At 51.1% G+C, this 13595-nt stretch overlaps 1 protein-coding gene across 10 annotated transcripts; it reads right to left on the reverse strand.

Moving 5' to 3' along the window:
• Positions 1-262: 262 nt before the first annotated feature.
• CD300LG (CD300 molecule-like family member g) lies at positions 263-10979 on the reverse strand. Of its 10 annotated transcripts, none has more exons than XM_010832485.1 (6): positions 10731-10936; positions 9539-9865; positions 8567-8921; positions 7608-7720; positions 5510-5562; positions 263-1743 (listed from the first exon to the last, which is right to left on the reverse strand). In XM_010832485.1, the coding sequence occupies exons 1-6, from the start codon at positions 10771-10773 to the stop codon at positions 1630-1632; spliced, it is 1005 nt and encodes a 334-aa protein (XP_010830787.1). In that variant the 5' UTR covers positions 10774-10936; the 3' UTR covers positions 263-1629. The 10 variants fall into 10 exon arrangements, with proteins under 10 accessions (XP_010830787.1, XP_010830793.1, XP_010830794.1 ...); XM_010832491.1 differs by having other exon boundaries at positions 8567-8684; positions 10731-10877; XM_010832492.1 differs by having other exon boundaries at positions 8567-8648; positions 10731-10876.
• Positions 10980-13595: the final 2616 nt, after the last annotated feature.

Below are 13595 nucleotides of genomic sequence, written 5' to 3' on the forward strand. Positions count from 1 at the left end.
ACTAGACAGACCTTTGTTGGCAAAGTAATGTCTCTGCTTTTTAATATGCTGTCTAGGTTGGTCATAGCTTTTATTCCAAGGAGTAAGCGTCTTTTAATTTCATGGCTGCAGATACCATCTGCAGTGATTTTGGAGCCCCCCAAAATAAAGTCTGTCACTGTTTCCATTGTTTCCCATCTCTTTTCCATGAAGTGATGGGACCAGATGCCATGATCTTCATTTTCTGAATGTTGAGTTTTAAGCCAACTTTTTCACTCTCCTCTTTCACTTTCATCAAGAGGCTCTTTAGTTCTTAGCTTTCTGTCATAAGGGTGGTGTTATCTGCGTATCTGAGGTTAAAGGAGGGGGAATATGGGATCGCTTGATTTTTTGCTCCAAGGTTTAGTCCCTCTTTGTTCTTGCCAAGACTGCTATCTTAAAGTGTCCACATGAGACAAATCCTGGCTATTTACCCTGTTTCTGTTGTTACTTCCATTTCAGAGCGCAAACAGGAGTCTGACTATAAATGCCTAACCTGGAGCTCACCTCTCGCCTGTCTCAGGAAATGCAAACAGGAAGCTAGTTGAAAGTATCCAGCCTGAAGCCCATCTTTTTCTCGTCCCCAAGAAATCCAAATAGGAAGAAGCCAGTTGTAAATGCCTAGCCTGGAGCCCATCTTTCTCCTACCTCAAGATCGGATAGACAACCACTCCTAGCCAGTCTTGGGCTTGGCCTTTCCGATGTGCACTGGACCTGAGCCTGGACTCAGGCAGGTCCAGGAAAGCCTCCAGCTGGGCCATGGTGTGGTGGGCAGAGCAGGCCCTATAGGGGGAAGGGGGAGACTCCACACACCAAATGTCGACTCTCTAAGCTGGAGGGACCTGAGAGCTCAACCAGCCCACTGGTGCTCAAACACCAGCGTTAGAGCCACTGGTGCACTTGGAAGAAATGCATAGTCCCAGGCCCAGCCTCAGAGATGGTTTTGGTAGTTTATTTTCTTCTTTTTTTCAGCAGTACTATGTCAGTGCCCCTTGCAGTAGAAGCATGGAGTCCTAATTACTTGACCACCAGTGAAATCCTGGTTTGGGCAGCTCTTGATGGGGCCCCAGAATCATCTTTTTAACCAGCTTCCTGAAGGACTGGGATGCAGGTGGTTCACAATTGGCTTTGAGAAATCAGGATCCAGGCTAACCCCACAGGCTCCCTCCTCCTCACCAGCTTATGTGGGAGAACTTAGCCCTGAGTCTGAGGATGGAAGGAAGGGAGGAGAAAGTGGGGTCTGGAAGGGAAATTAGGAGGGACCTGTGACTGGGCACCCAGGCCCAGGGGACCCCCCCAGAGCAGATACAAATTTCGACCAGACCCTCTGAGCCCTGCCTGACCCCTCGAAGGTCCAGCGGCTGTATGCTTTGCCCAAGGATGTGACCATCTTGTAGAGGTCCCAGTTTCCAGCTGGAACTGTGAGGCCACCGCATCAGGCTCCAGGGCTGACGAAGCCTTCAGGGTCAGCTGAGATGGGCAGGAGGAAAGCTTGGGAAGGGTCGGGGAGAGACCTGGACTCTGGCAGGAGGATTCGAAGTCATAGCAGAAAGCTTGTCCAAGTTAGTGCAAGTTCAGCCCTTCCAGAGATTCAAGGAGGGCGTGTGGTGGCTAGACTGAGCTGAACTTTGAAAAGCCCGGCTCGTCCCCCGACATGGGGAGGGTAGAGGCTGGGGTCATGTCTCCCTTAGGGTCCTGCCAAGAGGCTTCGTCATCCTCTGAAGTCTGTAAAGACAACAGTATGGGGTAAAAATCAGAGCCCAGCTGGGGAATCTCCAGGCAGCTACCGGGTCCACTCTGGCCTTTCTCACAAGCTCTGGGCCTCTGTTCATCTAAGAGACGTAGGACTCCTTCTCCCCAGGACCCCTGAGGCTTTGTTTCACAACCCCCATTTCCCCATTCCCTGGGGGAGCATCCTTATGGCCTCAGGCCCAGTTCTGACTGCAGACATGGGAATCCTGCCAGCCCAGAACTCTTTAAGTTGTCACTCCCACCATGCTACTCAAGAATTTTTCTGGGTCAGGAAAAAAAGAGGATGTGAAGTCAGGAGCCCTGGCTTCCCAAGTGAAATGGCCAAGACTCTGGTTATGGTGGGGGCGATTGGTGGACGCTGAGAGCAGGGGCCTCCCCCACTTCCCTGCATTGTTAGAGTGGAGCCAAGCTAGGCAGCTCCAGGCCCCCAGAGCCCTCTGTCCACACCTGGCTCAGGCACCAGATCTCCGTGTTGGAGCTGGCGGAGGGCTAGGGGCTGGCAGGAGGCCCAGTGGGCTCTGCAAGCTTGATGACAGTGGACTCCGGGACCCAGCTGTTCCCCAGCGCCTGAAACACAGATTCAGTCAGAACAGCCTGTTCTCGGCGGCCACAGGGATGGGCTGCAAGCCGGAGAAGCAGGAGGGACAGGCAGCGGGTGGGCTGTGGAGTCAGAATCCTTACGGTCAATTTACTACGTCTCAGTGTGACCTTGGGTGAGCCACCTAACTTCTCTGGGGCCCAATTTCCCAAGCTGTAAAACGGGGAGTGAAATATTCCCCTTAGGAAAATAATAAACATTTCTGATAATGTTTTATCACACTCAGCAACTGGGAACTCCTGGAGTGATTAATTTGTTTCCATGATTGTTATTTATCTCCTTGAAGCAGGAAGACTGTGCAGGCTGCAGGCTTTTTGTCATAGGCCGGAGACAACAAAGTTGGACACGTCAAAGACTCACCGAATAACAAACAGCACAGGAAAGATTCCTTAGGAATCGTCCATCTGAGCAACCCGTCCTTGATCAGATGAGAAAACCGAGGCCCAGGGAGGAAAGATAGGTAGTCTAGAACAAGTGAGGCAGCCCATCTCCTGACACTCAGCTGCTCCCATGGGTCCTCAGGTCTGAGTGCTGGGCCCCTCTACCTCTCACTCTCTTGCCCAGCAGCTGGGCAGAGCAGAGGCTGGAGCTGGCAGAGGCCCCCAGCCACTTATCCTAAGGGTACAGCTGCCCAGCAGATCCCACAGTCTGATGGGCACTGAAGCCAAGGAAAGAAGCTCCCACTTCCTGGATAACTACGAGATGGCTCATCTCACTTGTTCTAACCACAGTCCCGAGAGATGGGAAAACCGAGGCTCAGAGAGGTGATGTCACTTGCCAGACGTCACACAGCAGGCGAGTGGCTGAGCCGGGCCTTGAACCTGTGACTATCTGACCTCAGATCCAAGCTCTTGCCTATGCTATGCTGCCGTCCTGGCAGGGCCTCATGCACACTTCTCTTAGTGACAGTGTCTCTTGTCTACTAACTGGCCCCGGCTTTGAGCAATACCCTAGCTGTGGGGGGTGGGGAGGGGTGGACGTGTGAGCCACCTCTAGTGACACCTGCAGGCTGATGGGGACAAGGTAAGAGTCAGAACAGAGTTTCTCAGGTGAGATGTGACTGGGGGATGAGGGCCTGAAGGCGTGGGGGAGGGGGGAGATGTCACAAATGCTGCCACTCGTGGCCATTGTCCACCCCAGCCCTGCCTGCGGCAAGGACATGGCAGGGCTGGGCTGGACCAGAGAGCTCCCGAGCTCACTTCCATTTCCCATGAATCCCATACCAACAGCTTTGGGATTTGGTCAAAACCCAGCCACTGCTGACCACTGGCCATCAACAGCTGCAGAAATGTCACCTATTCAGGGGTGACTGAATTTGAGGAAACAGCTTCAGGGGGTCAGAGACCAAACCACATATTTGGGCTGTGGCCAGGACCACTGCCCTCTGCCCCAGGAGCATCTGCATCTCTCAATCGTCCCTCTGCCCACGCGGTGGACCCTGGGCTGCTCCAGCAAGCGTGGAGGCATTTTCTGGATTGTATTATACAAGATCTATATGAGCCTCTATTTCTGCATGTGTGCTAAGTCGCTTCAGTTGTGTCCAACTCTATGCAACCCTATGGATTATAGTCTGTCAGTCTCCTCTGTCCATGGAATTCTCCAGGCAAGAATACTGGAGTGGGTTGCTGTGTCCTCCTGCAGGGGATCTTCCTGATCCAGGGATTGAACTCACATCTCTTATGTCTCCTATATTGGCAGGCAGATTCTTTCCCACTAGCGCCACTTGGGAAGCTTCTAGAAAAACAGGTAGTGAGGCAGCATGGAGATTCTCCCTCCAGCCCAGCCTCTCTTTCTGAGTTGCGGAGGGCAAGCCCCAGGATGTAGAGCCAGGAGGAGGGTCCTGGCGGTGGCCATGTCAGCCCCTGCATCTGTCTCCATGACCTCTCCCTCACTCCCATCCACCCCCGTTGGTCTCGTTGAGCTTCCTAAGACAACAACAGCTGCTTCCTAAGCGAAGGACGGCCCAGTACCCCATCCCACCGCAGGCTCTCCCTGGGGGTATCCGGCCTGAGTCTTTTGTCCTTGCTGGCGCCAGGAAAGAAGGCAATGGCAGTCTCCCTTTCCTGCTCTAGTGTTTAAGGGAATCAGAGTGGAGGCATCTCAGTAAACAGCTGAGGAAGGAAAGATCAGGTGGGGTGGGTGGGGGGAGGCACGTGGGGCTGCTATCTTCTAAGGGGTGGCCTTCTTTGTAGGGTCCTGATATGGAAACCGGGGGTCTCTCCTTGCAGGGATAAGAGAGGGGCCTGGCAGCAGGTAGCCTCTCTCCAGGAAAATGGGCACAGGGACCACCACCCCCCATTCTTCCTGCCCCCTGCCCCCTCAGTCTGAACGTCAGGGTAGCATACTGCCTTGGTCTCAGAACCAAGGAAAGCTCAGAGAAGGGTGCTCTGGAAAGAGGAGAAATGGAGGTCAAGACCTCTAGAGCCACCCACCGCCTGCAAGACGTTTTCCCTCTCTGGGCCTCAGTGCTCTCTTCTGCAAAAGCAGATTAGCATCTATTGGTAGTCATATTCCAGCGTGCTGTCGGAATCCCCCAAGTCTTTGTTTAAAATTTAGGTTCCTAGCCCCACCCCTCGGAGAAGGCAATGGCACCCCACTCCAGTACTCTTGCCTGGAAAATCCCATGAACGGAGGACCCTGGTAGGCTGCAGTCCATGGGGTCTCGAAGAGTTGGACATGACTGAGTGACTTCACTTTCACTTTTCACTTTCATGAATTGGAGAAGGAAATGGCAACCCACTCCAGTGTTCTTGCCTGGAGAATCCCAGGGACGGGGGAGCCTGGTGGGCTGCCGTCTATGGAGTCGCACAGAGTCGGACACGACTGAAGCAACTTAGCAGCAGCAGCCCCACCCCTAGAGGGTTTGGTTGGGACTGGTGTAGAAGAGAATGTTTCTAATAGGCCCCCACCCCCAGGTGTTTTGAAAGGGAGTTTGTACCAAACTTAGAGAAAGGCTGGGTTAGATGATCGCAAAGACCCGCTGTGGATCCAGCTCCAATGTTCTCTGATGCTACAAGGACAGGAATGAGAATGGGGCCCTAGGCCAGAAGCAGAGACCTGCTGGCACCTGATGGGAAGTCAGGGTGAGTCTTGACTTCTGGCCTCAGGGGCATCTGAGCTTGGGCCTGCCTCCTTCCTTACCAAGTGGGAGAGATGGACCTTGTCCTTCTTCTGTGTCTCCGAGGCCAGTTGAGCTGAAAGAGACAGGAAGGAACACCTTGAAGCTGGGAGCTGCTCCCACAGAGAGCAGGCTAAGAAGATTTGGCAGAGAAGCCCAACCCCTTGGCAGTGACCCTGACTTTTGAGATCATTACATGGAAATCCCAGTGTGTGCGCCAGAAACTAGCTAGGGAAGTGATTCTGTGTGCTCAGGTCATTGTTTCTTAAACCTCAATGTGTGTATAGGAAACTTTATTAAAATGCAGATTCTAATTCAGTAGGTTGAGGTTGGGGCCCTACAGTCTGAATTTCTAACAGGCTACCCAGGGATGTTGCTGCTGCCAGGTGGGGACTGCAATTTGAGAGGCAAGGGGCTATGAGGCTCTCAGGTTGTGATTGGAATGTTTTCACCCCGTGGGATCCTCCCAACTCCTCTGAGGGGATCTAGGGACATGGGCAGAGTTGACATTTCTTCCTGGGGCCCACACAAAGAGGAGGTGGGTGGCAGGCCCATCGTTTCCCACCACGGCCACTTGCACTGGCACAACATTGCCAGTTGGCAAATTTGGCTTCCTGGCTGTACTGCTTCCCAGCTATACCAAGGGCAAACTGCTTAACCACTCTGTGCCTCAGTTTCTTGCCCTATAAAATGGGGTATTTGTAGGTATTGTAATGCATGCGTGCATGCTAAGTTGCTTCAGTCATATCTTGACTCTTTGCTACCCTATGGACTGTAGCCTACCGGGCTCCTCTGTCCATGGGATTCTACAGGCAAGAATATTAGAGTGGGTTGCCAAGCCCTCCTCCAGGCGATATTCTCGACCCAGGGATCAAACTCTTGTCTTCTGCAGTCCTGCCTTGCAAGTGGATTCTTTACCGCTGAGCCACCAGGGAAGCCCAGGTTTTGCAATAAGTAGTTCCGAACTCCACAGTATTGAATTAAAGGAGATTAAAAACAACATAAGCCACACCACAGTGCCTGGCACAAGGCGTCTCCCAGTACTGTTATTTTAGTTAAACCTTCTTTATCTGTCCCATCCACCTCAGGAGCTACACATGGCCACTGAGCACTGGAAATGTGATTACTTTGAATTATACTGGGTTTCAAAGACTCTATATGAAAAACTGAATGTAGAATATATATAATTAGTATTTTATATTGATTCCATGTTGAAATGATAAAGTTTTAGATGTATCATGTTAAATAAAGTTTATTATTAGAATTAACGTCACTAGTTTCTTCTTTATTGTGTGTGACTATTAGGGAAATCTTTAAACAATTTATTTATTTCTAATTGTAGGATAATTGCTATACAATATTGTGTTGGTTTCTGCCATACATCATCATGAATCAGGTACACATATGTCCCCTCCCTCTTGAACCTTGCTCCCACCTCCCACTCCATCCCACTCCTCTAGGTTGTCACAGAGCCCTGGTTTGAATTCCCCAAGTCATACAGTGAATTCCCACTGCCTATCTATTTTACATATGGTAGTGTATATGTTTCCATGCTACTCAGTCAGGGAATTTTAAATCATACATGTGGCTTGTATTCTATTTCTGTAGGCCATATATCTGGGGAAGCTGAGGCTCAAGGAAGTTAGGTGACTTGCCCAAGGCCACACAGCTAAAAAATGGCAGAGCTGGGAATTTGAAACCAAGCCTTGAAAGGGGCTGAGCATCTCTAGAGACGCAGCAGCAGGTGTAGGGCCTCAAGGTACATCCTGTTCAAGTGCTCCAGCCCGCACTCCACCCTGTAGTCAGTCCTCACACAAGGTCAGAACCTGCAGAGACTGGATACGGATGGGTTCATGGGATCAACAGGGAGCGACGTGGCTGATGAGCTTGACCGGACAGATCAAAGCAAGATGAGAGCCCCCCAGTGTCTTGCTTCCCCATTTGAATTGCTTGTGGACTGCCCCGTGGGTCCCTCAGAAAAGAGGAGCAGGACTCCTGATACCCATGTCTGAGATGCACACACTGAGCCCCACAAGGTCTCTCTGGGGTCATGGGGGGATTGTGGGTCTCAGGGAGACCCCTGGCTGAGAGCCCTTCACCCCTCCCGTCCACATGGCTCACCTTTTTCTCTCCGTTGAAACATGTAGTTGCCGAGGGCGGCCAGGCCTGTGGCCAGCAGAAGGGCTAGCAGCACCAGGACTGGGGCCAAGATCCGGATCAGTGGGATGGACACCCTGTGGGTGAGATGGAAGGAGCCTGGTGGCTGTCACCAGATGTCAGTGAAACACTGGGCATTCTTATTCTGAGTTCTGGTCACATCCCTCATCTCTCCCAAGGAGATCAGAGAGCACTAGGGACCAGAACATCCGGTTAGTCCCAATGGAAGGGGCCTCAGACCCCATCGCCAACCCCAGGAGACACTTTCAGCAAGATCTGAACCCGTGAGCAGTTGCCTGGCTACCAGTACTGGAGTATGCATGCGTGATCAGTCACTCAGTTGTGTCCAACTCTCTGTGACCCCATGGACTGTAGCCTGTGAGGATCCTCTGTCCATGGGATTCTCCAGGCAAGAACACTGGAGTGGGTTGCCATGCCCTCCTCCAGGGGAACTTCCCGACCCAGGGATTGAACCCACATCTCTTATGTCTCCTGCATTGGCAGGCAGGTTCTTTACCACTAACGCCACTTGAGAAGCGTAGTTTGTATACAACCCCCCAAGAGCCAGTCCTTCCACCTGGGAATCCAGCTGGGTAAGAAAAAGTCATTTTGTTTGGTTCCATGTTTTCATGCTTGGCATAGGGCCCAGTGCAAAGTGTTCAGGCAAAAGCTGCTGGACTAGGGTGGCTTTCCCTAAAACTGGGCAGGGAGTGAGGTGGGGACTGGTGGCTATGGGGGCCTGCATGTCCAAGGCAACAGGGCTGCTGGCCCCTGTAGTGCTGGGTAGGGGGTGGGATGGTGCAGAATCTGCCCTTCGTGAGCAGCTGCAACCCAGAGGAAGGAGTACTGGGTTCTTATTGGATCAGAGGCACTTTATAGTTTAGTGCTGACCTGAAAGCTGGCTTTGGTCACCTAGGGCTCACCTGGACTTGGAGCTGCTGCTGGGGACAAAACTGGTGTCCTCTGTTGAGGTGGAGTCCAATTGTGTGGCTGGCTGGGAGATCCCTGCAGGAGGAGAGGTTGCTGGGTGAAGAGAGGTCCCTGCGTACGGAGAGGTTGCTGGGTGAGGAGAGATCCTTGCAAATGGAGAAACTGCTGGGTGGAGAGAGGTCCCTGCATACGGAGAGGTTGCTGGGTGAGGAGAGATCCTTGCAAATGGAGAGGTTGCTGGGTGAAGAGAGGTCCCTGCGTACGGAGAGGCTGCTGTGTGCTTGGACAGGGAGGTCCCTGTGAACGGAGAGGCCTCAGCCTCTGTCTTCCCCAGCTTGGCTGTGGTGACTGTCAGGAGGAGACCAGGAGAAGGTACAAGTCCAAAAGTAGTGCCTTGGCACCTTCCCTGATCCTTGAGTCCCAGCATCCTCAGACCTCTGACCCTTGACCCCTGAGCCCTAGTCTCCCTAGGACTAATTTCTCAGAACCTCCCCAGCTACAGGGCACCCCAAACAGAGGTCTCAATGAAATTGTTTTGAGGACTTCCCTGGTGGTCCAGTGGTTAAGAATCTGCCTGTCAGTGCAGGGGACATGGGTTCGATCCCTGGTCTGGAAAGATCTCACATGCCTCGGAGCAGCTAAGCCCTTGAGCCACAACTACTGGGCCCACACGCCTGTGCTCCACAGCAAGGGAAACCACCGCAATAAGTGTAGTCAGAAGCCCGTGCACTGCAACAAAATGTAGCCCTTGCTCACTGCAACTAGAGAAAGCCTGGGCATGTCACTGAAAACCCAGCACAGCCAAAAAAAAAGAAAGAAAGAAACTGTATTGAACAAGCAGGTCACACCTCAGGAACACCCCACTTTTGTGTTGCAGTCTGTCCTCTATCTTGGGGAGGTGCAATTCCCCTGCCCCCACCTCCATGACCTTGAATCCCTCCCAGGGAAGGAGGGATGTCTGTTACCTGGAAAGACAAGCAGAGAGACTGACATAGTCTTATCGAAGCCCAGTCTTTTGACCCCACACCAGTACTTCCCCATGTCCTTCAGGGTGAGGTTCCTCAGGATGACCGTGAACCTGTTCTCCCGCGGGTTGTCGTGGACCGACACCCTTCCTTCCTGGCCGTATTCTCCAGAGAAGACAGTCCCGGTGCAGCGGGAGATGAAGAGCCCGGCCTCTCGGCACCAGTACTTCTGGTGCTTCTTTAGCTCCTCCTCGTAGGTGCATTGCAGGGACACGGTGTCACCTTCGAAGCCACTGATCTCCTTCGGGTTCACCACCGATCCGTAACCTGAAACCACAGCACATGTGAAGGCTGGAATTCCCTGATTTAAGTCCCAAGGTCAAGACCAGAAGGTTTTCCACGGTTACTCCCTTCTTGGGGCAACCCTGGTAAGAGCTGGTACTCCACTCTGCCACTGAGGGACCTTGGGGGCAGGGCCGTTACTGTTTCCCTAAACCTGATGTATTGAAGGCTGGTGATGGGGAAACTCTAGATTCAGACAGCCGAGAGTTTGAATCCCAGCACAGCTGCTTAGTAGCTGTGTGATCCCGGGAAAACTGCTTGACCTCTCTAAGTTTTCTCACCTATAGAAAATATGTCCTATGTCACTGAATTAAGATGTTTTCATATGTAAGAGCTACCATGATTTCATATAACATTAAAAAAAAGTCAATGGAACTGACATCAGTTATAAGATACATCCTAAATTTTATGTTAAAAAATTTAAAAAAGAAAAGAAAAGCAGGCTTGTGAATTGATGAAATGGAATAATTCTTCATCTCTCAGGGTTGTTGTGAGCGCTACAGCAGAAGTTCAAGAAATATTTACTGAGTTTAGTATAACGGGTGTCTTCTCAGCTCCCTGGTTGGCACCGAGTCAGGAAATCAAGACAAAAGAGGCAAAGCTACGCTCACAGCCACTCAGCCATGAGGGGTCCCTGACCCTCAGGTCTGGGCGAAGACCGGGCTCTGGGTTCCAGGAACAGCAAGTGGCCCCTCTGAGGGTGGAGGACGAGGAGTAGGATGGGGCGAAGCCTGGAAGGATCAGGCGGCGGGGCTGCGTCACAGCCACAGCGAAGGAGGTCCCTCTAGCAGACCCAGGGGGCGAGCTTGGGGATGAGCCCCGCATCCCTCCACCCTCGCCCCCATCTCACCTGGGAGCACAAGGCAGCCCCATAGCATGAGGAGGGGCCGCATGGTGAGCGCCGGGCCGCTCGGGAGCGCACGCACGGCTGGGCAACTGGGAGCTCCTCTCTTGGCTACACGGGGCTTTAACTTCCTCTAGAGGCAGATGGAGACCAGGAAGGGAGGGGAGGAGCCGTGCGGGTCCTGGGGACGCAGGAGGCGCCTCCGCTGTTCCCTCTACTGCCCCTCAGCACGCGCCGACCCCACCCCTGAAAGCCCACGGAGCGCTTCTCCCAAACTCCCGCAGGAGATCTTAACTCCAGAGGACCTGTGTGTAGAATTCAGGGAGACCGTGAATCCGGGTGGGAAAATGGTGCATCTTTACTTTCACTAAACTTGAAGTAACATTTATCTTTTCCTTAGGAGTCGTGTTTGCCGTGCTGTGCTGTGCTTAGTCACTCAATCGTGTCCAACTCTTTGTGACCCCATGGACTCTAGCCCGCCAGGCTCCTCTGTCCACGGGGATTCTGTGACTGTCACCAATTAAAAATCATGACACTAGCACTTCAACTTGTCACCGATAGCGTGAAATACTGTGTGTGCACCCCCCACTTAGTTATTAGATCTGCCACGACAGTAAGTTATTTAAAGTGCTAATGAAAAAGCACATTTATTATAGCGTTACATAATTATAAATATTTTAATAACCTCTTCAATATTATTGGTTTTCTTCTAAACGTATATTTTGTTTTATACGTTTAAAAGACCATTATTCTCAGACGTGGTGCATAAGCTTCAACAATGGTCCATGGTACAGAGGGTAGGGGGCTCAGAGGCAGTGCCAAGGGCCCCTTGTCCCCATCGCTTCCCGAAGGGCGCAGTATCGCCCTTGGCCACTAGGCGGCGGTGCAGACGGAGGTGAGGGAAGCTGTCCGGCTGGGCTGAGCCGGGTACTTGGAGCCACCTGCAGGCCACGCAGAAAAGCTGGGCTCCCCAGGCGCTCTGAGTTCTCTTGGCCTTTTAAAAAGTGAGCTAGAGGTTTCCCACGGTGGAACCAAATCCTTGAAAGGGAACAAAACAAACATGCACGCTGGAGGGAGTCCTGGCATATCGTTTTCCCAAAATAGCTCTGTCGGTTGTTTTTTCTGACTCCAAAGTCATACATGTTGTAAGCAAAATTTTACATAATGCAGAAATGTTCTTAAAAAGAAAGAGAGAGAGAGAAGAATGGGAGTGTTTGTTATTCCCCTCTTTTCTTAGAAAACCACTGTTAATGTTTTGGCATATGTATTTCCATATGTACAGGTGGAACTTTTACCTACTTGCTGGGCTAATATTTGAAGCATCAATTAACTCAGTGGTTCTGGGAAGGGAGATTGTGTGTGTGTGTGATTCTGGTGATGTGGGAGTTACATTTTATTTTCTTTTATTTGTCGTTGAAGTATAGTTGATTTGGGGTCTTCCCTGGTGGCTCAGTGGTAAAGAATCTGCCTGCCAATGGGTTCTTGGGTTTGGGAAGATCCCCTGAATAAGGAAATGGCAACTCATTCCAGTACCCTTGCCTGGGAAATCCTATGGACAGAGGAACCTGGTGGGCTATAATCAATGGGCTCTCAAAAGAGTTGGACCACAACTTATCGACTAAGCAACAACAAAATAGTTGAATAACAGCGTTGTGTCAAATAGGAGATATGTTTTAATTTCACAGCATTGTGGGGGGAGCTGCTGGCATTTAATGGGCAGGGACAGGAGTTCAAAAGGGTAAGAATTCTGTTATGGTCTCAGACTACGAAAGGTAATCACAGTTTTAAAAACAGATCAAAATAATTTTAATTCTAGTGGTTAATAGTGTATCAGCTCTTTTTGGGGGGTGGTCCTTATACAGAATAATTTCTGATCTTGTTTTCCTTAAATCCTAACTTATTTGTTATAAGCAGGGGCAAGCATCTGACACTTGATTGTGTTATTCCAGTGTCATGGGCCTCAGCATCAACACTTTGAAAAAGGTGAAGTGAAGTCATTCATTCATGTCCATCTCTTTGCGACCCTGTGGACTGTAGCCTACCAAAGTCCTCTGTCCAAGGGATTTTCCAGGCAAGAATACTGGAGTAGGTTGCCATTTCATTCTCCAGGAGATCTTCCTGACCCAGGGATTGAACCCAGGTCTCCTGCATTATAGACAGACGCTTTACCATCTGAGCCACCAGGGAACTCAGCACTTTGAAATATGTGTTACTTGGTTACAAATTGTTTTCCTTTGATTTTTTTTCCCGCTTCTACTACAGCCCAGGCATTATACTGTCATTTTTTAAAATTAGGTGTGTGAGAAAGCATGTTATTTATGATATTTTGGGAGAGTAAAGGCAGTGTGGCAAAATTTTTATTTTATGGAAAGGGAATGGCGTCTACTGTGCGCCCCCTTATTCCCTTCATGTGTATTATGATGTCCTTCCCCTCCACCCCACCATCTCCACACTTAGCCAGGAGAGAGGGAGGTCTGACAACTCCGTTAGAAATAGACCCTGCAGGACTTCCCTGGTGGCCCAGTGATTAAGAATCTGCCTGCCAATGCAGGGCACATGGGTTCGATCCATGGTCTGGGGAGATTCCACATGCCATGGAGCAACTAAGCCCGTGTACCACAACTACTGAGCCCGGGGTCTAGAGCCTGCAGGGTGCAAGAACTGAGCCTGCCTGCTGCAACCACTGAATCCCGTACACCCTAGAGCCCGTGCTCTTCAACAAGAGAAGCCACCACCATGAGAAGCCTGAGCACGGCAACTAGAGAGCAGCCCCCACTTGCTGTAACTAGAGAAAGCCTGCACGAAGCAACGAAGACCCAGTGCAGCCAAAAATAAAGAAATAAATTACTTTCAAAAAAGAAAAAGATCCTA

This window comes from Bison bison, unplaced genomic scaffold, assembly GCF_000754665.1.
Source record: "Bison bison bison isolate TAMUID 2011002044 unplaced genomic scaffold, Bison_UMD1.0 scf7180017861046, whole genome shotgun sequence".
Classification (NCBI taxonomy): domain Eukaryota; kingdom Metazoa; phylum Chordata; class Mammalia; order Artiodactyla; family Bovidae; genus Bison; species Bison bison.